This window comes from Hyla sarda, chromosome 1 (assembly GCF_029499605.1).
Source record: "Hyla sarda isolate aHylSar1 chromosome 1, aHylSar1.hap1, whole genome shotgun sequence".
NCBI classification, from domain to species: domain Eukaryota; kingdom Metazoa; phylum Chordata; class Amphibia; order Anura; family Hylidae; genus Hyla; species Hyla sarda.
The window spans coordinates 569693463-569717318 of record NC_079189.1 but is presented as its reverse complement, the minus strand read 5'-3'; the positions used below and the strand labels follow the sequence as shown (position 1 = coordinate 569717318).

The window sequence follows — 23856 nt, the reverse complement described above, 5'->3', positions numbered from 1 at the left end:
CTAATGCGGTTCAGTGCTATGCATAGGGCATAGCACTGATCAGTGTTATCAATCATCTTCTGCTCTGGTCTGCTCGATCCCAGACCAGAGCAGAAGACCCGTGGAAGGCAGCATAGGCAGGTGAGGGGACCTCCGTCTGCCGTCCTGGATGATGGGATCGCCGCGGCAGCGCTGCGGGCTATCCGATCGTCCATTTTAGTGACCACACTGCCGCAGATGCCGTGATCTGTATTGATCACGGCATCTGATCGTAGATGTCGGCCATTACCGGCGGGTCCCTGGCTGCTATCAGCAGCCGGGACCTGCCGTGCATGACCCGAGCGTCACTCCAATGCTCGCGGTTATGTATAGGACGTAAATGTACATCCTGGTGCGTTAGGTACCACCTCACTAGGACGTACATTCACATCTTGCATCGTTAAGGGGTTAAACACTCCTCCACCCTTCTAGCCATCTTCTCCCTGAGCACAGCTGCACCCTCCCCATTGAGCTGCAGCCCATCCCTACGGTAGAGCCAGTATCTGACAGAGAAGTCAGCCCAGTTCTCCATGTACCCAAACCCCTCCTTCCTATACATCCTTCTGAGCCACTTGTTTACCTCCCTAATCTCCCGCTGCCTCTCTGGTGTGGCTCGTGGTACAGGTAATATTTCAGAAAATACTACCTTGGAGGTCCTTGCCTTAACCTCCCTAGCGGTACGATTCCGTCTGGAAATTTGTACCAAAAGCGGTACAATTTTTTGCATTGAAATTCCACATCTCCCCCCATCACATTCCCCCTCCCTTGTCACATTTCCCCCCCCCCCCATATCACATTCCCCCCTGTCACATTCCCCCCCACCTTGTTGCATTCTCCCCCCCCCCCCCCCTGTCACATCCCCCCTTTGTCACATTCCTCCCCCCTGTCACATCCCCCCCCCTTGTCACATTCCCCCCCTATGTCACATTCCCCCCCCCCCCTTGTCACATTCCCCCCCTATGTCACATTCCCCCCCCCCTTGTTACATTCTCCCCTGTGTCACATTCCCCCCTCTGTCACCTTGTCTTGTCCTGCAGCAGGATACACTGGGTTTGCCGGGCAGATTTCAAACCTAGTGTATTTGCTGCAGAACAAGTCCTTTCCCCTTCAGCCAATCACAGGCTTTACACCACTGCGGCCTGTGATTGGCTGAAAAGGGAAAGGTCCTGTAAGATGAATAGAGCAGTGAACAGAGCGCACGGAGGGGAACGACATCTGCAGGGACCGGGATTAGGTAAGCAAAAGGTTTTTTTATTTTCTTCCTTCTTACTTTTACACTTAGTTCAGGGTTTTCTACCAGGGGGCCTCCAGCTGTTGTGAAACTACTGCTCCCAGCATGCCCGGACAGCCTTTGGCTGTCCGGGCATGCTGAGAGTTGTAGTTTTGCAACATCTGGAGGCCCCCTGGTTGAGAAACACTGACTTTTAGTATATGTCTTTACCTGCTATGGCCGGCCCCCGCCACGGGAGCCGACCCGAGCAGATAATCACATATTTTCCCGGGGGCTGCATCACTACATCGCAAAAAGCAAAAATCGCGATTTGATTGCTTTTGCGATATACTGTGCAGCACGCACAGCAACTCTGCAATTCTACCCCGAGCGTGACTCGGGGTTACCGCTTCTAGCAGCGAAAATTAACCCCGAGTCACGCTCGGGAATACCGCTAGGCTGGTTAAGCTTGCGGCCTAAGTCTCTGAAATAATTTTTAAGGACACTCCACCTACCTCTTACTTTGTCATTGGTGCCAATATGTACCATGACTGCTGGGTCCTCTCCAGCCCCACCCAGCAACCTGTCAACCCGATCCGTGTTGTGCCGAACTCGAGAACCCAGAAGACAACACACTGTTCGGTGATCCCGGTCTTTGTGACAGATTGCCCTGTCTGTGCCCCAATAATAGAGTCTCCCACTACCAGTACCTGTCTGGCCTGCCCTGCCCTCCTCCCTCCTTACTGGGGCAGACACCCCCCTGGCGGTCAGAGGCAGAGTCCTGCTTCAGTACTGCTAGCTCTGAAATGGTATCCCCCTCATCTGACAACCAGGCAAACTTGTTGGGGTGTGCCAGTTCAGGACTAGCTCCCCTGACACTTTTCCCTCTACTCCGTTTTCTAACTATAACCTAGCTAGCTGCCTAACTATCCTTCACCTCTGTCCCACTATCCTCCCCCACCTCTACCCCAGAGAGTACTTGCTCAGTGAACAGGAGACTCCTCTCCAAGTTGTCAATGCTTCTCAGTGTTGCCAGTTGCTCTTCTAGATCCTGGATCTGGGCTTCCAAATGAACAACTCGCACACATCTCGCACAACAATATGCACCCTCAAACTGCTGTTCAAGGATTGCATACATTGTGCAAGATGCACACTGGACTGCGTTTTCCAACATTGAGGCCATACTAGATATGAGGATTACAAAAATTTACAGTAAAAAAAAAAAAAAATTCTAAATATTTCAATTAAACTCCCTGACTTTGAAGTCCTTTCATTTTAAGTCCCTCTTACTTGTATACTTCACACTCTTGTATACAGATACACAATCACTAGCTCAAACAATCGCTTAGTGTACTTGCTTTTATAGTCACCAGATACCACCTCTCTGTTGCACTGCCTGGAAGTGAATGCTAAAGGGCTAGCTGGCTGCAAACTGCTGCAATTTATCAGCTGCTAATTAACTAACTACTCCACCCACTCTCCACCTATATTACTCCCAGACAGAGAAAGAGAAAAAAAAACACAGGAATGCACTCAACAATGCTCACAATACTTCTTACAGTATTCCCTTAATTTTAAGTCCCTCTCACTTGTATACTTCACACTCTTGTATACAGACACACTCACTAGCTCAGACAATCACTTATAGTCACCAAATACCACTTTGCTTTTATAGTCACCAAATACCACCTTTTTCTTCCTTTGACTGGAATGGAATTTTTCTAGAGAATTTCTCCTGGTTAGGACCATAGAATGCCTGAGAAACAACTGACTATCTGTCCCCTGCACATGCTGACCTCCCCTCATTGTATCTGCCTTCTAGATAAGGGGTATTATTGATTTCACTTATTTACCCCTCGGATCAAGAATCAGTCATTATACAGTATATTTATTTTTTGTTGTATTATTTTATATATTTTTTTTACATAGAGCTATATCAGCGGTGAGTGTTCAGACCATGAGATGGAGCCATGAGAAGGGCATGCTTAGCTTGTTATCTGTGTCACATCACTTGGATGGACTTACAATATAAGTCTATGATGCCTTCCTGCTTGTTCTCCTTATTGATTGGGGTCATTGATAAGAACTTTTGACATGTCCTTAGGAATTGTCAAAGGTTTTTTTTTTCTCATGACGGTAGCAAGTGGGGCGGCCATATTGAAACCACACTTTCTATTGTAGATATACACAATAGAGAGGTATGTATGTGCTTTTTGGCAGTTACAATGAATATAATATCATAGATTATTACAGTTTCTATTGTTTGATGGAGAACAGCCCCTACCCAGATACCAAAGAGTGACAGGAGAGATGTATACAGAGTCTTCTCTGTATGTATGTTGATAACATTTGGCCTAATCTAGGCCTACAGTAGTACAACAGAGTTGTCAGTTAAAACATTTTTGTTCTATTTGTTTAGTAACTATCTACAAAAATCTGAGACACAATAAGCTGATGCTGCCTACTTTCCACAGATCACTTGTCAGCTTTGCTGTATAGACTTATACACAATAAGCAGAGTCCTCTCAATTAGTATTACTCATCAATTTTAGATCAGTATGCTTAGGCAGCAAAGCGATGACCCGTACTATCAATCATGTGGAGAGGGCATCACTACAGCCAGAGCTACGGGACCAAGAAAGTATAGCTCCCTTCCCAGGGGACTGCTTATGGGGTGGCGGGGGAGACTGTAGAACTTCATATTCTCACATCCCTTGGGAGCAAAAACGTCCCCGGGGGATGGTGAGGATAAAGATTTTACCATATATAACGCGTTGCCAAGTGTTATGTAATCTAATGCTTAGTTCCCTTTGATGAGTATCTTGAACTAGCTTTAGCTGTAGTTTAGCAGATGTAACAATGGTTTAGATATCTGGATTATAGCCCCTGCGCGGGACTCCTTTCTTAATCCCGCGCCAGTTCACAAAAAAAATGTCATACCCTGCCTATATAAATATCTATAATATCTAAAAATTCTGTCTCCAGAACAACATTGCAAAGAAAAATGTCACAGTACCAATAAAATGGTACTACCCATATTACCCATACAGTAGAACCAACCGCACTGCATACATGATAGCGCCATTATAGTCATAGAACCTGCTAGCAACAGTTCCTTCTTCAATGAGGTTATACTGGTTTGCAAACCCCTTTCTCCTAGATGGGCACTCTGATGAATTTCTGACAGTATACTAGAGCCCTGCGCTGGATTGTTTCTTAATCCTGACCAATGCTGCCCGCTCCAGTAAGGTGTGTGTTCCACTCCCACCTTTTCTCACAACGTGTGTGTTCAATCCTACCCGCTGCAATTTCATTGTGCAGTTTCATCACCCCCACCTTTCCTTACCCCCCATGTCATTGCATTACCCCTTGTGCCATTTCATCAGGCCCTTTGCCTATTTAAGTGATTTGCAGGACTGCTGGAGATTTTTTGCGACCTGCTATATGTTCTGTGACCGCCTTCTCCAGCTCGTTCAAGACTAAAAATCGCCTGCTCCTACAAGTTTTATATCGGGTCCTGCTGGACCTATGGGATCCCAGTCTCATTACATTTCTCTAGTCTGGATCTCCCTGCCATGACCACAAGGGACCATATTTTAATATTTTGCTAGAGGGCCACTTCAACTATAGGAAAGCCTCCACAAACATTTATAATAGTGTAGAATGATGAAAATGAAAACTCCACAATATCATTACTACTTTCTTTCATGGAGAGAAGAAAACACGAGTTCTGGATTTTATGTCAGGATGTTGAGGTTTTGAATAGTCAGCATTTCTCTCTTAGTAAATGACCCCTTTGCTGTCTGTTGAAGGCACATGAATTATAGACGGGATCTGAGCACGTCATTAGCTTCTATTTAGATGCAGTCGTATTTGGGAAGTTCCAGGCATGGGGCCCAATATCTGGAAACAATTTAAAAAATCATAGAATACGTCAATCACTTGTCTGAGTCTTCACACAGAGCTCCGCTTCTCCACGCCAGGCTCCTACAAAAATGACATTTGTTTCCTTTGGTAAAATATATTAAAATAGAAATTCAACTTTTTTGACAGAATGATCTTAGTTCTTGGCTAAAGAATTTAAGATATAGGAATTAGTAGTAAATGTCACTCTTAATTACATCATAATGGGAACCTCAGATGCCCCCTTGTAGAAGAACTTAAAAATTACGACACATTTTTGGTTTTCAATAAATAAAAAAAAATCATTAAAAGGAGTACTCTGGTGCAGACTACTCCTGCTCCGTCCTGCAAAAAAAAAAAAAAAATGAAATAAACCATCACTCACCTTCCTGGGTTCCCGCGGAGCACCACTACAGCTGATCGGTCCTCCGGTCCATCTTCTTCATACTTCCGTGTGAACGAAGCGTCACATGGCGCTCAGCCTATCGCCGGCTGTCGTGATGTTCTGCCTCGGCCCATAATAGGCTGAGCGCCATGTGACGCTTCATTCACATGGAAGTATGAAGAAGATGGACCGGAGGACCGATCAGCTGTAGTGGCGCTCCGCGGGAACCCAGGAAGGTGAGTGATGGTTTATTTAAAATTTTTTTGCAGCCCGGGCAGGACGGAGCAGGAGTAATCTGCTCCAGAGTACTCCTTTAAATTGATTCTGGTAACCCAGTAGAGCATGTCATAGAGGGGATGACCCCTGTTTAGAACCTTCCGCTAGTACAAGGGTGGTCAAACCAGTATATTATGGGGGGTCACAGATGCAGCCCTTATCTCCAGGTTATGTACACACCACACTGAAAAGATCTTGGTACATCTGCTGAACACGGCAATAGTGTCATTTCGGCCTCTGTCGGGGTGGTATGTGCTGGCATAGCTTTAAAAAAAAAAAAAAATGTATTACTGTATATTGAAACGCAGCAGACTGTGTTTTGAAAGCCGTGTACTTTTAAAAAAATTTTTTTGCATTGTGTTGCATTGTGGCTAGTGACTGACATATGCCATTATACAAGCCAAAATAACGCCGAGGGGTCAGGCGGGAGAGAAGTCTGTATACTGGTCAGGGTCTTGAGCTCATAGTGTACGTGCTTGGTCAGTAGATGGGCAAACAGTTTAGGGTGGGCAGAATAGGTTCAGAATTAAACCAAGGTCAAAGTAAAGAAAGCAAGCTGGGGTCATACACAGTACACAGTAACAAAAACACATGCACAAGTACACTTCAACTGCAATACTAGAAACCTCATTGTTTAGGCAGGTAGTAAAGGGTGGAGCTGTCAGATATACCCAATTACCCAATTAGAGCATGTCGTAGATGTAAGAAAGATTTGGGTGTATGTTGGCACTGGTGGTGACGGAAGGAGTTGGAGCAGATGCTGTGGATGTTGCCTGCCATACAGTCCACCTTTACAACCAAATACCTTTATCACTTCAATGTTTGTGCCTCCTTTTCCGTACTAACCTACTAAATATATATATGCAAGAAGCAAAGGAAGAATGGAAGGGGGCATGAATACATGTCAGACTACAAGGGGGTTGTTTGTAGTCTGTTACCATGGAGAAACATAGATCTGTATAGGAGCTGTAAATACAAACCAGTAGAATGTTTTTTTTGTATCAAGTCTATGTGCAAAGTTGCTTCATTGCTCATTGCTCATTTTATTTGTATCAGGAAGAGAAAAAAACACATTTCCTTGTGAAGGTGGACAGAGCCTGAAATGAATGGGAAGTTGACACAGCCTTGACTTTGGTACCAAGATCATCTCTGCTAGGTAGCACACAGTTATGAAGCGAAAAAATATAAGTAGAGTCAGCTCTACCCTTGTATGATTCGGTGCAGACACAACGGGAACCTGTGCAGGGAAGCACGGAGCTGTGCAATCGAGCCAGGTCTCGAGGAGGAATATCCAAACAAAAAGATAAAGTGTTCCAGCTCTCCTAAAAAATAACGTTTAATCTATTTATTAAAAAACATGTGCACAAAACAATCCTACTAAAAGCTAAATGAAATGCCGACGCATTTCGGTTTATATCAAAACCTTATTCATGGCGATAGTTTAACTGTGGTAACATGCTTCTTATATATTCTATTCCAAATGACTTCAGCGTACTCAGGTCCCCCCTACTATTCGGCCGGTCATGACCGTGCCTAATTGTACTCGAGACACACCTGTTGTGTGCAGCATTCCTGGCTGTATGTTAAAGGGGTTATCCACCATAAGGAGATTTTAGTAGGTACGTGGCAGACAGTAATGGACATGCTTAGGAAGGATCTGTGCTGGTCTTGGGGCTAAATGGCTAGGTACCTACTGTGGCTAGCTTTTTGTGAACTTGTATTTCCTGTTTGACTTTTCTTTTTTTGACTACAAATACCACAATTCCATTTTCGTCCCTCCTACACATCAGCCACCCCATCCATTAAAACATAAATGAGCTGCATCCATCAAAAGACCTTTGGTTTTCAATCAGGGTGCCTACAGCTGTTGCATTAGTTGCAGATTGATCTCTCTCCCACCAAGTGATCGCTCCACCCATTGTAGCAGAAAGGCTCCCTGTCATCAGCTGACTAGTGAGTCAGGTCTTGGCCGCATTGCAAGCTGGGAAAAATCAGAGACAACAGTCGTTTTGTATGCTGTTAAAAATAAGGCTAGGTTCAGACTACAGAATTTCCGACAGAAATTCAGTCGTAAAATTTCCGTCCGAAATTTCGCTTGCTAAAATGTCTAGTGTAGTGAATGGGTTTCCGTTCATAAATTCACACTTCGGAATTTGTGAAGCGGAAAATCCGCTTAGAAATTTCCTCCTGAAGAAAGGCGGTGCTCTTTCTTCAGGCGGAAATCCGCGCGGAACACATTGCAGTCTATTGGAGACTGCAGTGTCCGCGTGGTCCTAGCGTCGACTGATTCAGCCGGCGCTGGCTGCACTCGGAATCTCCGGGCGGAAATTTTCTGCCTGGAGATTCCGTAGTCTGAACCTAGCCTAAATGGTGGGGTGAAAATCACAGAAGAATTGTGAGAAAACCGTCACACACAGGTACAGACAGATATTATGACCTACACTAACTTTACAGCCCCTGTAGCATAGTCAAACAAAAAAAATCCTGGAATACCCCTTTAAAGACCATTCATAATAGGTAAGTATATATATGTGTGCGTTTTTTCTGGTACATACAAAATTCGAACAAGTTTACAAGGTCATTAATATATGTACGCTAGGTCATTTCTAAAGTTCTGGCCTCTCGGGTATCTGGTGTCCAGACGGAGGATCCAAAATGCCTCCCATCTGAACACCACTTGGTCCAATCTCCTCCCCTTTTGGGGGTTTAACTCTTTCAATGCCCTGTATTGTGAGGTTAGTGAAACACCTGAATGAACCTCTACAAAATGCTGTGTCAGGCCAGACATGGCCTTTTGGGTTTCATGCACATTCTGCGGCACGTTACGCAATCCTAGTTTAACATTTTCTGGACGTGCAGCCCACATATTGGAGGCTGCACAGAGAACAAGTGGCCAAATACACAATGTTGGGTGTGGAACAATTGATAAAAGACTTTATGGGGTATGTTTTTGCAGTTCTGAATATATAGAGGAGGAAGGATTGATGATATTTCGAGGAAGGTTAGTTAGTACATCAGTCAATATTTAACAAACCTTCCTCGAAATAAGAACAACAAACAACTCAACAACAAAAATCTTCCCACTTTCAGTACTCATAGTATTCACTTTCAACAAATCAAAAATATTATTTTGAAACACATACCGGTATTACACCATGATGACATTTTGTCCAAGATACTGAGTGACGGTATAAGAGTAGTACCACGCAAGGGTTTGTCTCTACAAAATCAGTTGTCACCCAGCAATAATAAACATACATGGCTATCCTTCAAAGGTACTTACAAATGTAACCAAAATAGGTGCAGTGTGTGCAAATACATCAATATTTCCTTGTCTATCTATATATATTCCATCAGTACTGCAAAAACATACCCCATAAAGTCTTTTATCAATTGTTCCACAACCCACATTGTGTATTTGGCCACTTGTTCTGTGTACAGCCTCCAATATGTGGGCTGCAAGTCCAGAAAATTCTAAATCAGGATTGCGGAACATGTTCGCATGCCGCAGAATGTGCATAAAACCCAAAAGGCCATGTTTGGCCTGACACGGCATTTTGTAGAGGTTCATTCATGTGATCTCCCTCACCTCACAATACAGGGCATTGAAAGAGTTAAACCCCCCCAAAAGGGGAGGAGATTGGACCAAGCTGGTGTTCAGACGGGAGGCATTTTAGATCCTCCGTCTGGACACTAGATATCCGAGAGGCCAGAACTTTAGAAATGACCTAGCGTACATATATTAATAACCTTGTATACTTGTTGGAATTTTGTATGTACCAGAAAAAAACACACACATATATATACTTACCTAGTGTGAATTGTATCGCATGTGAGTCCAAGGCTTCTTTACCATACAGCCAGGAATGCTGCACACAACAGGTGTGTCTCGAGTATGTGACCGGCTAAATAGTGGGCGGACCTGAGTACACTGAAGTCATTTGGAATAGGATATATAAGAAGCATGTTACCACAGTTAAACTATCGTCATGAATAAGGTTTTGCTATAAACCGAAACGTGTCAGAGTTTCATTTAGCTTTTAGTAGGGTTGTTTTGTGCACATGTTTTAAAAAAAAATAGATTAAAAGTTATTTTTTAGGGGAGCTGGAACACTTTATCTTTTTGTTAGCACACAGTTATATTTATCCGCTCACTTATGTCAGATTAGTAAGGTGTTATTTTTACCACATTCTATAGATGTCCAGGGGTGTGCTTACACCTTGTCCTCTGTGATACTATTTAAGATCCCGAGGATAACACCATTATGATGGATGCATGCTTTCAGTGGCCTCAATAAAAACATGTGTGGTGGCCCAGTACAGGAGGTGTTACCCCAAGCTCCTGCTGTCCTGTCAGGCAGCCTCCTTCTGTGTCCCCAAGGCCCCTGCACTTGTTTTCCCATTGTAAATATCTTTTACCATGTAAAGTGTTATAAAAATGTAATGTTGCTTTAAGAGTTATACCATGTGATATGTCATGTGATTGTTACCCAGGAGGTACCAGTGACCAGGTGATCCCAAGAGTGACCTATGGGTTCCCTGCTCATCTGCCCCATATAAGCCCTGGGCGGAGCTTCTCTTTCTTTGAGCTCTGCTCTTCTGCTAAGCTGAGGTCCTGTGCAGTCGTGCCTAGTGTGTGTGTCCAGGGTGTTGGAGACCTCAAAGTCCAGTCCTGCAGCCACCATCAATTCAAGTAAGCTAAAGTCACAGCTTTATGAGTCAAGTCAGTCCCTGTCATCTGTCAGGTCAGCGAGGCCTGCAATCAATTGTCCAGTCCTACTACAAGTCCCAGCAAACCCTTAAGGTCTCTGAGTCACTGGTCACCTCTTTGGGCCATGGCTTTACTGTATAGACTTTACCAACTGTCTACCCTCAGTAAAGCTACCATTGTCCGTAACTTGGCATCGGAGTCTTTATTGCCCCCGTGCCTAGCCCAGGATCCAGCGGTATACCTTCAGGTGGTAATAGGCTAAACCACACCCTGGCATCACGAATACAAGGGATTAATGCCTACTGCCCCTAGGGTAAAAACATCTGCCCTGCACCACACACCCTGCAAACACAACTTTTGGCGTTGTGGCATCACGAACAGGATACCTTATGTCACAAGTCCTCCCCCTAGTCTGAACTGTGTCCAATATTGTCTGCAAAAACTGCATGCGATGCAATTTAAGTCTGCACCAAAAAGTGTATGGGACTTTGCAAGTGAAAAGTGTTTTGCTCGTGGTGCTTGTGAAACAGAGGGGGATGTGAAGAAAAGACTGTTATTTGCCATTGTGGATTGTAGAAAGTTGGTACCTGAAAGGGTTATTTGGGAACAGTGTTTACTGCGCGCATGAGTGGTCGCAGCTCCGCCCCGTCAGTTCCCAGAGGTGATGCCTCTCCAGCACAGTGAGGAGGAATCAAAGAGCCACTATGTGTTGCAGAGGGGAAGACTTTGCCGACTGGACCAAAACAGGAAGTTTCCTTGGTGAAGCCATATTGGAGGTTCTGGCGGCTGCGTCAGGCTCTGCTGTCTTCTATCAAGCCCCTGCTGCAGCGCACACTCTGCAAACACCAATGATTACCAGTATCATGTCTGCGGTGCTGGTAACTATCAGCATTAACTGACTTTTGTCCGCAAGTCTGGTCGCAAGACAATTTACTACTCGGTACCTGAAAAATAGAGGGGGAGCATTCATTATAGTACTCCCACTAGCCAAGTCTAAGCCGCTGAAGCACTTCAGCAATTTTCTTAAAGTGGAAAGCACCTTATTCTCCTTAAAGCGACAGCACACTCAAAATTCAGCAAGATGTCAGAACCCAGCTCTCAAGATCAACCAGACGACAGTGCCCCTCCATCTCCAGCAGCGGGATCATCACCTGCCTCAGCGGCCGGAATGTTGCCAGTCCTGCCTGCAGTCCACATCAACAACCCTGGTGTTCCAGCATCTGTACCGGTATTCATGGGGAACCCTGTCCTCCCTACCTACATTGGAGACCCCTTCACCCTGAGGGATTTCAAAGAAAGGATCCAGAGGTTGTTTCTCTTTTAATCTTTCCCTCCTAATCAACAGGTGGAATTGCTCACAGAACAACTACTGGGACCAGAGTTAGAGGAAGTCCGCACCTGGCCAACCTCTGAGAAGGTGACTGTAGAGCAGATCTTTGAAGGACTGTGCCAGGTAGTTGAGTCCCATTCTCCATTAGAGATACGTCTCCGGCTGTATGAAAGGCGACAGAAGCCAGGTGAGACCTTGAGAGCATATGCCGTAGCCCTACAGAATGTCCTAGAGACTGTTCAAAAATTAGATGGTATAACTCCCGAGCAGAGCAACAAGGTGTTAATGGACAGATTTATAGGGGAGGTAGCCAGACCTATACCAGCACCATCACCAGCCCCCACCCCAGTGTCACCTGCTTTGCCAGTCACCGCAACCTAAGATTTACTGAATTTTAGGCAGGACATTGAACAACTGACTAAGGCTGTGAAGGAGCTTGCCCTCCACCTGACTGTGAACTGCCCCTACCCAGAAAACCTGCCCCTGCTCCCCGCAATTTCAACCCCCACAACCCTCTGCCTAATAGACGCTGAGGGACTCATAAACCCTGTTGTACCTATTGTAAAGAACCAGGACATTGGAAAATGCAGTGTTGGGATTTAAATGGATTTCCCCTGAGGTCGCGGACCGGCCCTCAGGAAAACAGTCATCAGGTCCAATCCTCGAACGAGCTCAGTCAGGACTCTCACTTTATGTCGCCTCCTGCCCCTATTATTGTAGAAGATGCATTGTTGGAGGCGTTGATAGATACAGGGTCACAAGTGTCTACTATACCTAAAAATGTTTTCTATCAGCATTGGGATACTAGTTTATTATGTGAACCACAGGATGTTAACTTCAGAGTAGTTGCGGGTAATGGGCAACCAGTCCCTAGACATGGATACTGGGAGCCAACCATTCAGTTGGGAGATCATGTACTTAGTGGGCAGGGAGTGATTGTAACTAATGTGACAGATAAGGGGTCTGCTGAATTAATACTGGTGATGAACATTATGAAAAACTGTTTTGTTGAAATAGTAGATGCCTTGCATGCCTCTCTTCCCCATATGTCCCTGTCAGGCCAGCGGGCTGCGCAGCACCACTTGAAAGTTCTACAGGCGGAGCAGAAGTTTGCCAACAACCAAGGTGAAATCTGCAGAGTAAGAGTACAAGAAATCCGGTTGGTGACCTTACAACCCAACACAGAGACTATCCTCTGGTGTCGTGCACATCCAGGAGTCAAGAATAAAGACTATCAAGCCGTGCTGGAGCCTCTGCAACTAGAAGACCACCCTCTTGTCTGAGCTGCGAGAAGCCTTGTCACCTTTACCAATACCAAGCGGTGCCACTTGTCCTGGTCAAGAAAAAAGACGGAACCATCCGCTTCTGTGTTGACTACAGGAAATTTAACATTGTCACACATATGGACGCTTATCCTCTGCCAAGGATCGAGCCCTCGATCTGCTGCTTACTTCTCCACCCTGGTCTTAATCAGCAGATATTGGCAAGGGCCCATGGCCGTGGAAGACCGGGAGAACACTGCCTTCGTGACACCTATGGGACTGTTCGAGTCTAAAAGTGTGCCATTTGGGCTATGTAATGCCCCTGCTATGTTTCAGCGTTTGATGGAAAGGTGCCTGGGCCGTCTAAATTTTCAAAGTGTCCTATTGTACCTTGATATTGTCATTGTGTATTCCAAGTCCTACCAGGAACACCTCAGTCATCTGTCAGACGTCTTCAAAGTCCTGATCAAGCATGGGCTGAAGATCAAGCTGTCAAAGTGTAACTTGCTCAAACCTCAGGTACACTACCTGGGTCATGTTGTCACTGCTGAGGGAGTCCAGCCCAATCCTGAAAACGTGGAAGTTGTCTAGAATTGGCCCACCCCGTGCACGGTGAAAGATGTCAGGAGATTCCTGGGATTTGCTGACTAGTACCGCCACTTCATGACAGAACCACCCATCCTGGCGTACCCAGACTACAGTCAGCCATTCCGGTTATATACCAATGCCAGTTCCCAAGTCAAGGAAGTGCAAGAGCGAGTAGTTGCCTATGCCAGTCGTAACCTGCGATGAGCAGAGAAGAACGATGCAAACTACAGCTTATTCAAGTTGGAACATTTTGCCCTGGTATTTTGCCCTGGAAACTTCATGAGATTCGGGTTCCTTAAAGAGACGCGGCGATGGTCCTCAATGCATACCATGATCAGTCAGGACACTTTGGAGTCCACAAGACTGAAGCTACTGTCAGGTGAAGATTCGATTGGATCAGAATGTGGAGTGAGATTGAGAAATGGTGCAGTGAATGTGCTGTTTGCAATGTCACCAAGATCGTGCGCAAGGACGCAAGAGCACCCCTCCATTCCATCCAGTGTTAAAGGTCTAACCAGTTGGTCGCGCCAGACCATGTCAAGTTGTCTCCTACCCGGTCCGGATACACTTATGTTCTCACCATAGTGGATCACTACTCTAAATGGGATGTCGTTGTCCTTGTCAAAGATCTTACAGCCAAGACAGCGGCCCAGATGTTCTACTCCAATTGGGTGCAAACCCTTGGGTGTCCGGAGTCTGTCCTAACGGACTGGGGAATGGCCTTTGAGGACCAACTCTTCCAAGAGCCGTGTCAATTCCATGCCTGCAAGAAACTCCCGACTATTGCTTATCACCCCCAGGGGAACGGGCAAGTCTTTATCCACATGTGCAGTTGTGCACCTACGCTGGGGTAGACCACAAGTGCAGGACCTCTACCCCTGCGTAGGTGCACAACTGCACTTGGGGTTGAGCACCTCCTGCCATTTCAGACCACGTCAATGTAGTTATTCAATGTATAAATTTTAAGTGTTACACATCCACACGTTTATCTGATGTAGGATGTCATTGTGGTACTTGTGACCATCTGCAGGCATCCTCCATTGTATGCATATTATGTTGGGGATCGCCCATAGCAACGGACCACAAGTGCAGGACCTCCACCCCAGCGTAAGTGCAAAACTGCACTTGGGTTTGAGTACCTCCTGCCATTTCAGCCCACATCAATGTAAGATCCTAAACGTAAAGGTAACACTGTTGTATAGTGTAACAACAGACAATAATACGCATCTAGATAGAGTCAAACGCCGGCAGATAATTGAACCTATACGGGTATCCAAAAGTGCAACAATTAAGTAGGTGCCCTAAAATATAACTTTTAATCCAATCATATTAACATTCACACCAAATGATAAAGACTAAGGTATGTGTACAAAGGTGAACCTATCACCAAAATAGGAAAAAAATGAAATTGGAACAAAGATGCAACTCCCCGGTTATTGCATGACAAGTATGAGTTTCTGTATACCAAATACTAGAAACAAAGAACCCCTTTCTTGCTAAGTACCCAACGCGTTTCTGTTCATGGAGAACTTCATCAGGGGTAGATCAAAAAGCAAAGGTGAAACTGGAGATGTACAATAGGCATAGGTGTCAAAACCAGTCACAAAAAAAGCAGCAGTAAGCCCAAGCATATTTCAAATTGATTATCAGTTATATAGTAAATTATACATATACAGGTCCCTGGCAGGAATGATAACCTGCTTGTGGATAATACCAATTATACAGGGAATAAAGACACTGGGGACCCCTATCCTCAGCATATCAATAACGTGTCACAGGGGTAGAAGATCCCATATAGTGCTGTATGAGGGTTGTTAAACTGCTGCTAGGTAGAAGCGAGGTGCCGTTATTAGCTCTGCAATGGCAGAGCGCCCGTAGGATGCCGGGGAGCACATAGTGTAACAACGTATATTGAGTTCTGGGGTGAAGAGTTGAGAACCAAGGGGCCCCACCAGCCAAAGCATTGGGTAGATAGCCTCCGGCAGCCCAATCCGTGAATCTGTGTATATTGATATGTATATTGTTGTCTTGAATGTCTTCAGAAAGCAGTTACAAAGTCAAATTAACCCCTTATGTTTAAAGAACATGTATGGACATTCACCATGCCACATGGACTCATCCTTATCTTGTTTCGTAATCCAGACCTAAGAAGGACATTGTGCATAAATACTCCAGGAACTGTAACTAGAACTCACTGGCCACTTCAGTCCTCTGCCCTCAAGGACTGGGAGTCGAGGACGACTTTAAAGGAAAACTGTCAGCTTGCTCCCCCCACACTTACCAGCAGTACTGGCTGGGATGCTAATCAGTTTGATGCTTACGGTGCCTGGATCCGCCTGGCCGTTCTGCCGATATCTTCATTTTTCCCTATATGCTAATGAAGTGCTAACTGGCACAGGTGGCGTTAACTGGCACTCTGAGTTCACCTCCGGCGGCCGCAGCGCTGCCCAGCTCATCAATATTTATCCTCTCTCTCTTCATTACAGAGCGGGGAAAAGAGGGAGAGGCAGAGGGAGGGGTGCCAGCAGTGACGTCAGAGTGACGTCAGAGTGCCAGTTACCCCACCGGTGCAAGTTAGCACTTCATTAGCATGTAGGGGGGAAAAAAAGATATCGACAGAACGGCCGGGCGGATCCAGGCTCAGCAAGCATCAAACTGATCAGTCAGTACCATTGATTAGTGTGGGGGGAGCAAGCTGACAGTTTTCCTTTAATTAAGAGGGGGAGTTTGTGTGTTACCCCATGCTCCTGCTGTCCTGTCAGGCAGCCTCCTTCAGTGTCCCCAAGGCCCCTGCACTTGTTTCCCCATGGTAAATATGTTTTACCATATAAAGTGGTATACCTTCAGGTGGTTATAGGCTAAACCACGCCCTGGAATCTTGAATACAAGGGGTTAATGCCATCTGCCCCTAGGGTAACAACATCTGCCCTGCACCACACACCCCGCCACCACACATGTGATATAATATGCACAAGTTTTAAGTTTCTATCAGGAGTTTCTTTATTTCGGGTAGACCTGAGTATCCAACAATATGGCCACCATTACAGGTTCAAAATGGGTTGACATGCATCTTTCGAAGACTCCTTTGTGGTAAATCACCCCTCTGCTACAGGAGAAGGGATTTATCAGTTCATACGTAGGTAGATTTTCTATTCTTAGAATTTCAAGATGATTCAATTTCTTATAATAAAGGCATTTTAGGACTTTAAGGGGAACCTGCCATCACTTTCATGCTGCCTGAACCACGAGTCATTGGGGTTGTCCCCGATGGCTTCTTCCTGCCCCACGAGCCTCTTCCTATACCTAAATAGATCAAGTCTGATGGGCCGGGGAGCAGCCACCGGAAAAGTCTCATATTTTGGCCAAAAAGAGGAGGAACCATAAAAGGTGGTTATACTGAAGTGTCATTTTAAATAAATGTGTACAAGCACCATATTTATCATGTCATAAAACCATTTATTAAAAGCAAGAAAGGTATAGCTGATGAACTGCTCCAATGAGTTGTGTATCCAATTCATTGTTTGCAGTGCCATATCAATAGTTGTGGCTGTGCCTTGCATTGCAGGTCAGCCCTCTTAAAGGGGTACTCTGCCCCTAAACATCTTATCCCCTAACCAAACGATAGGGGATAGGATGTCTGTGGCGGTGGGTCCAGCTGCTGGGCCCCTCCTGCGATCACCAGGCCTGGAGCTTCCATATTCGTGACATCAAGCCATGCCCATTCCATTCATGTATCTGGGAGTGAGTGTTATGGCTAGTACATAGCTGTCATGCCCCCTCCAATAGACATGAATGGAGGGGGCATGAAAGCTGAAGTTGGCAGTCATCAGGAGATCAAGGGGCGTCCCAGATTTGTGCGATCAGACATCTTATCCCCTATCCTTTGGATAGGGAATAAGATGTTTCCGGGTGGAGTACCCCTTTAATGCTATTGGGGCCGATCTGCAGTGGGTGGTAAATACCAGGTACACCTGGGAGAATTCAGCAGCACACTGCTAGCACAAAGATATATATGAAATATTAAATGCTATATTGCTATAGTGAAAAATTGAGGTGCTTAGCTTACCATTTGGCCAAATAGCATGTACCATCCCACCACGATAAGGTGACCTCATTGGCGTGGCGGGATGGTACATGCTATTTGGCCAAATGGTAAGCTAAGCACCTCAATTTTTCACTATAGCAATATAGCATTTAATTTTTCATATATATCTTTGTGCTAGCAGTGTGCTGCTGTATTCTCCTGCTTGTGTATATTTAGCCTAGCAGCGTGAACCTGTATGCCGGGTCCATGCAATAGTTGTGTATCAGTATCAGTATGTGCTGGCCAACTTATCCTTAAAATAATATATATAATAATATAATATAATATAAAATAATATATCTAGTCTATGTGCTGTGACTTGATGGACTGTGATGGGGATGACAGCTTTTTCCAGACGTGCTGGGAGTTGTAGTTTTGCACCAGTTTAGAGACCACTGGCCTATCCGAATATCAGAATTAAAGATCTTTCTTTGTCAAATAAGTAAATTGAAATGTATAAAAAATTTCATATTTTAGCTGTGATTTGTGTAGATTGATGTGGGTCTTCAAGTCCGCTGCGGTGACAAAATAGTTAAATACGGTTGAATGTAATGATTTTTGCTGGACAGGAGGATACAGGAACTCAATGTAAACTGCTTCCTTTTCTTACTAGAGGACTGCAGTTTAGCTGGCAGAGCGGAGAGGAGTTGGGGAATTGGACGGGGATCTTTAATTTCACGGATGACGGAGCAGTGAAGACGGGCAATGACGCAGGCGGCAGGTACAGACTCACGCGGAATGACAATACACTGCACTACCTGACAGACTACAGCTCCTAAAACCCCGAGTATTAATGCACGACTTTCTCATACAACCTCACCTAACCTAAAGAGCAATTCCAGTCACATATGAAGGCCTTTAACCGTATGCTTTATTGTTATGTTATTGTACATGATGTTGTATTACAGTAGTTATATACTTGTATAGAGGATGCAGTATTCTAGTAGTTATATTCTTGTACATAAGAGGCAGTATTCTAGTAGTTATATTCTTGTATATAGGAGGCAGTATTATAGTAGTTATATTCTTGTATACAGGAACAGTATTATAGTAGTTATATTCTTGTAAATAGGAGGCAGTATTTTAGTAGTTATATTCTTGTAAATAGGAGCAGTATTATAGTAGTTATATTCTTGTACATAGGAGGCAGTATTATAGTAGTTATATTCTTGTACATAGGAGGCAGTATTATAGTAGTTATATTCTTGTATATAGGAGCAGTATTATAGTAGTTATAACTCAGCAAGAGTAAATAGTCTGCACCTCTACCCCGAATAGCGCTCCTCCCTTAGTGCTTCAGCAGCAAGATGTATGTACCCTGGTTCCTGAATCTGTCCGCTACAGTTCCATAAAGTGCTGGCAGGCACTGTACACTGTGTGGTTCCAAGTCCCTTAAAGATGCAGTATTCACAAAAGTATGCACAAAGGAGAAAGAGAGGGACGTCACTCACCAGGATTCGGTGCAATTTTCTTTATTTCTTATCAACGGTGCAGAGACATGGAGCACGGACGCCAGAAGGTAGGACTAGCTCATCAGTGGGAAGCTGGGTGACAGCTGTTGCGCGTGCGTATCACGCTTCTTCAGACCCTACCTGTTCCGTGATGCGTCACCCTTAAGAGCACACCTCCCTGGGTGACGCACCCGGAACAGGTGCGTGCTAACTGTTACATTAAAAACAACTCGTAATGCAAAAGGATTTGTTACAAGTGAAAAAGATTTCTATCAAAAATAGTATGAATGTGGAAAAGTACAAAAATTACAAAAATTGTTCTCTTTATAAAAATGTATCCATAAAAAGAGAAAAGAAGAAAAGGGGAGGAGGAAAAAGGAAAAAGAAAAAAAGTTATAAATTAACCTGAAACATAGGAATATAAATTACAAAAAGACACTGTAGTCCACTCTTTCATTGAGTCCTAGGTTGCCGGCAGCATTAAGTTTTATGATCCATTTGGCTTCTGTTTGTAACAGAAGTTTTCTTTTATCTGAATTTTCTTTGCTGCGGATAACTTCGAGTCCCTGAAAGAGTAAGTTATCACAGATGCCTTTATGCTCACTGTTCATGTGTTCGATAAAACGGGGTGCACCTTTTTTAGTTTTAACTGAATAGACATGTTCCCTGAATCTAGTATTCAGGGTGCGTTTTGTGCTGCCAATATAAAACCTTCCACATGAACAGGTCATCGCATACACAACCCACTGGGTTCTACAGGTGATCAGGGTGTTGACATGTATAATTTCTCCACCAATTTGGGTGCTTTTTCCTATTTTCATATTGGGGCACCAAATACATGTACCACACTTGTGGTTCCCTGTGGGGCCAGATTTTGTGAGCCAGTCAGAGGTTTTTGGATTCGAACAGAAGTTACTACTAGTGACTGCATCCCTCAGGTTTTTACAACGCTTGAATGTGATTAGAGGTCTATCATGTACCAGTTTTCCAAGGTCGGTGTCACTTTTTATCAAGGACCAACTATTATGTACTGCTCTTCTTATAACTTTTTCAAGGGGGCTAAATTTGAAGGAAAAGGAGAACCTAGGTGCTAGATTGTCAGAGGATTTTACTTTAATATCTTTTTTGGCTTTTTTGTTTTTGTTAATTGAGAGTAAATTATTTCTATCCTGTGCTAGGGCTTTTTTTAATGCTGTATTAATAATGAATACAGGGTAACCACGAGCCAATAACCTCTGCTTCAGCTCTTCGGCTTGAGAAATACATTTTTCATCGGTATCATTAATGCGTCTCAAACGCAAAAATTGTCCATAGGGTAAAGCGGTTTTTGTATGTTGAGGATGGTAGCTCGAGAACTGAAGCAGAGAATTAGAGGCTGTGGGCTTCCTATAACCTGATGTACGGAGTTCCCCTCCCTCAGTTTCGATAAGAACATCTAAGAATTCCATTTTTTTCGAATCAACTTTGTAAGTGAATCTAAGATTCATATCATTTTTTTCGTTGAGGTATTCTACAAATTCCCTGAAGTTCGCCGCGGTGCCATCCCAGGCGATGAACACGTCATCGACAAATCTGAGATAGCACCGGACGAACTTCAGGAAAGGATTGGAGGTGGTGAACACATGTTTTTCCTCAAATGAGGCGACGTACAGATTTGCAAATGTACAGGCCACGGGGGTGCCCATGGCCACACCCCCGATCTGACTGTACCACACTTCGTCGAACAGAAATGCATTGTTTTTTAATATAAATGCCAAGGACTCACAAATAAATTGGGTCACTTTATCAGACTTTCCGGAGTGCGACAAGATCTCCCTAATGCATTCCACCCCTTTATCTTGTGGAATGCTAGTATAGAGATTCTCTATATCTATAGAGGCTAGCAGCATATTATCTGACCATACTAAATCCTGTAAAAACAAAAGAAATTGGTTGGTGTCCTTTACCAGCGATGGCACTTCCTGCAGAAGGGGTCGCAGTAACCACTCCAGATATTTGGACAATGGTTCTGTGACTGAGCCCCTTCCTGAGACTATTGGTCTCCCGGGGGGGGGCTTCCAAGGTCTTATGTACCTTCGGCAGGAAGTACCATCGCGGGCTAGAAGGAAACAAAGGAATCAATTTTTCAGCACGTTTTTTAGAAATAATATTGTTTTCAACTGCTTTTCTAAGTAGGCCCTGTAGATTCTCTCTAATTTTAGGGACAGGATTCGTATGCAATTTGGTGTAGGTGTAGGCTTTACCCTATGGACAATTTTTGCGTTTGAGACGCATTAATGATACCGATGAAAAATTTATTTCTCAAGCCGAAGAGCTGAAGCAGAGGTTATTGGCTCGTGGTTACCCTGTATTCATTATTAATACAGCATTAAAAAAAGCCCTAGCACAGGATAGAAATAATTTACTCTCAATTAACAAAAACAAAAAAGCCAAAAAAGATATTAAAGTAAAATCCTCTGACAATCTAGCACCTAGGTTCTCCTTTTCCTTCAAATTTAGCCCCCTTGAAAAAGTTATAAGAAGAGCAGTACATAATAGTTGGTCCTTGATAAAAAGTGACACCGACCTTGGAAAACTGGTACATGATAGACCTCTAATCACATTCAAGCGTTGTAAAAACCTGAGGGATGCAGTCACTAGTAGTAACTTCTGTTCGAATCCAAAAACCTCTGACTGGCTCACAAAATCTGGCCCCACAGGGAACCACAAGTGTGGTACATGTATTTGGTGCCCCAATATGAAAATAGGAAAAAGCACCCAAATTGGTGGAGAAATTATACATGTCAACACCCTGATCACCTGTAGAACCCAGTGGGTTGTGTATGCGATGACCTGTTCATGTGGAAGGTTTTATATTGGCAGCACAAAACGCACCCTGAATACTAGATTCAGGGAACATGTTTATTCAGTTAAAACTAAAAAAGGTGCACCCCGTTTTATCGAACACATGAACAGTGAGCATAAAGGCATCTGTGATAACTTACTCTTTCAGGGACTCGAAGTTATCCGCAGCAAAGAAAATTCAGATAAAAGAAAACTTCTGTTACAAACAGAAGCCAAATGGATCATAAAACTTAATGCTGCCGGCAACCTAGGACTCAATGAAAGAGTGGACTACAGTGTCTTTTTGTAATTTATATTCCTATGTTTCAGGTTAATTTATAACTTTTTTTCTTTTTCCTTTTTCCTCCTCCCCTTTTCTTCTTTTCTCTTTTTATGGATACATTTTTATAAAGAGAACAATTTTTGTAATTTTTGTACTTTTCCACATTCATACTATTTTTGATAGAAATCTTTTTCACTTGTAACAAATCCTTTTGCATTACGAGTTGTTTTTAATGTAACAGTTAGCACGCACCTGTTCCGGGTGCGTCACCCAGGGAGGTGTGCTCTTAAGGGTGACGCATCACGGAACAGGTAGGGTCTGAAGAAGCGTGATACGCACGCGCAACAGCTGTCACCCAGCTTCCCACTGATGAGCTAGTCCTACCTTCTGGCGTCCGTGCTCCATGTCTCTGCACCGTTGATAAGAAATAAAGAAAATTGCACCGAATCCTGGTGAGTGACGTCCCTCTCTTTCTCCTTTGTGCATTATAGTAGTTATATTCTTGTACATAGGAGGCAGTATTTTAGTAGTTATATTCTTGTATAAAGAAAGTTGCAACAGCACTCTAGGTCAAAAAATGGAGGCTCTAAGCGCACTATCATGTTAGGGTCCCATCCGATATGAGGCCACCTCCGCGTGGTGGATGAGGGGACACATTTTGATCAAAAATTGCGCTAAGAGCCTCCATTTGTTGACCTACAGTGCTGTTGCAACTTTCTTTTTTGTACAAAGTATCATAGTAGTTATATTCTCATACAAACAGGACATTATTATAGTAAATATACTCTTGGGCATAGGAGGCACTATTTTAAAAGTTAGTTTTGTTGTATACAAGGGGCAGCATTATATATCCCTGTTTATACTAATGATAACTGGAACTGCTCTTTAACATGAAAAGTTGCAGATACATACTTACGTAGAGGTTGTATAAACACTAAGAGGGAGATTCAGCAAAACCTGTCCAGAGGAGAAGTTGGTGAGTTGCCCATAGCAACCAATCAGATCGCTTCTTTCATGTTTCAAATATGAAAGAAGTGATCTGATTGGTTGCTATGGGCAACTCAGTAACTTTTCCTCTGGACAGGTTTTAATAAATCTCCCCTCTTAGGTTTTTAATGTCCAAAATGTTCATTGTTAGAATGCTAAATAAAAGCTCCCTTGTTATACCTTATGGAATCCATTAGCTCACATCCAGAGATAATGTCATATTAGTTTCATTAAAGGAGAGGTACCATACATAAAAACGTATCCCCTTTCCCTTGGACCCCCGCAATCTCCTGCACAGGGAACGGAGCTTGTCGACAGTGCAGTAGATCGCTTGGGGTCCCAGTAGCCAGAGCCCCCGCGATCTAAAACGTATCTCCTATACTTTGGATAGGGGATAAGTTTTTGTGCATGATATAACTTCTTTAATGTTTTTGCATGTTTTAGGTATTAATATATATTTTTTTATTCCCTGTGGGCAGCTATTATTGGTATAGACAGTGCAGCCTGGTGTTCATGCTTTATGATAGCTAAGTGTTGCAGACCTT

At 43.9% G+C, this 23856-nt stretch overlaps 1 protein-coding gene across 3 annotated transcripts in view; it reads left to right on the top strand.

The window, feature by feature from the left end:
- The window catches only part of ST8SIA5 (ST8 alpha-N-acetyl-neuraminide alpha-2,8-sialyltransferase 5), a 146892-nt gene that overhangs the window by 64760 nt on the left and 58276 nt on the right, over positions 1-23856 (top strand). For 2 of the 3 annotated variants that reach the window (XM_056543304.1, XM_056543287.1), the window contains one exon: positions 18381-18488. The exons of the other annotated variant lie outside the window; for it this stretch is intronic. Coding sequence is in view for 1 of the 2 variants with exons in the window: in XM_056543287.1 (XP_056399262.1) it covers positions 18381-18488 (108 nt within the window). In the remaining variant the exon portion in view is untranslated. The remainder of the gene's footprint in view (positions 1-18380; positions 18489-23856) is intronic. 3 annotated transcript variants of the gene reach the window in all.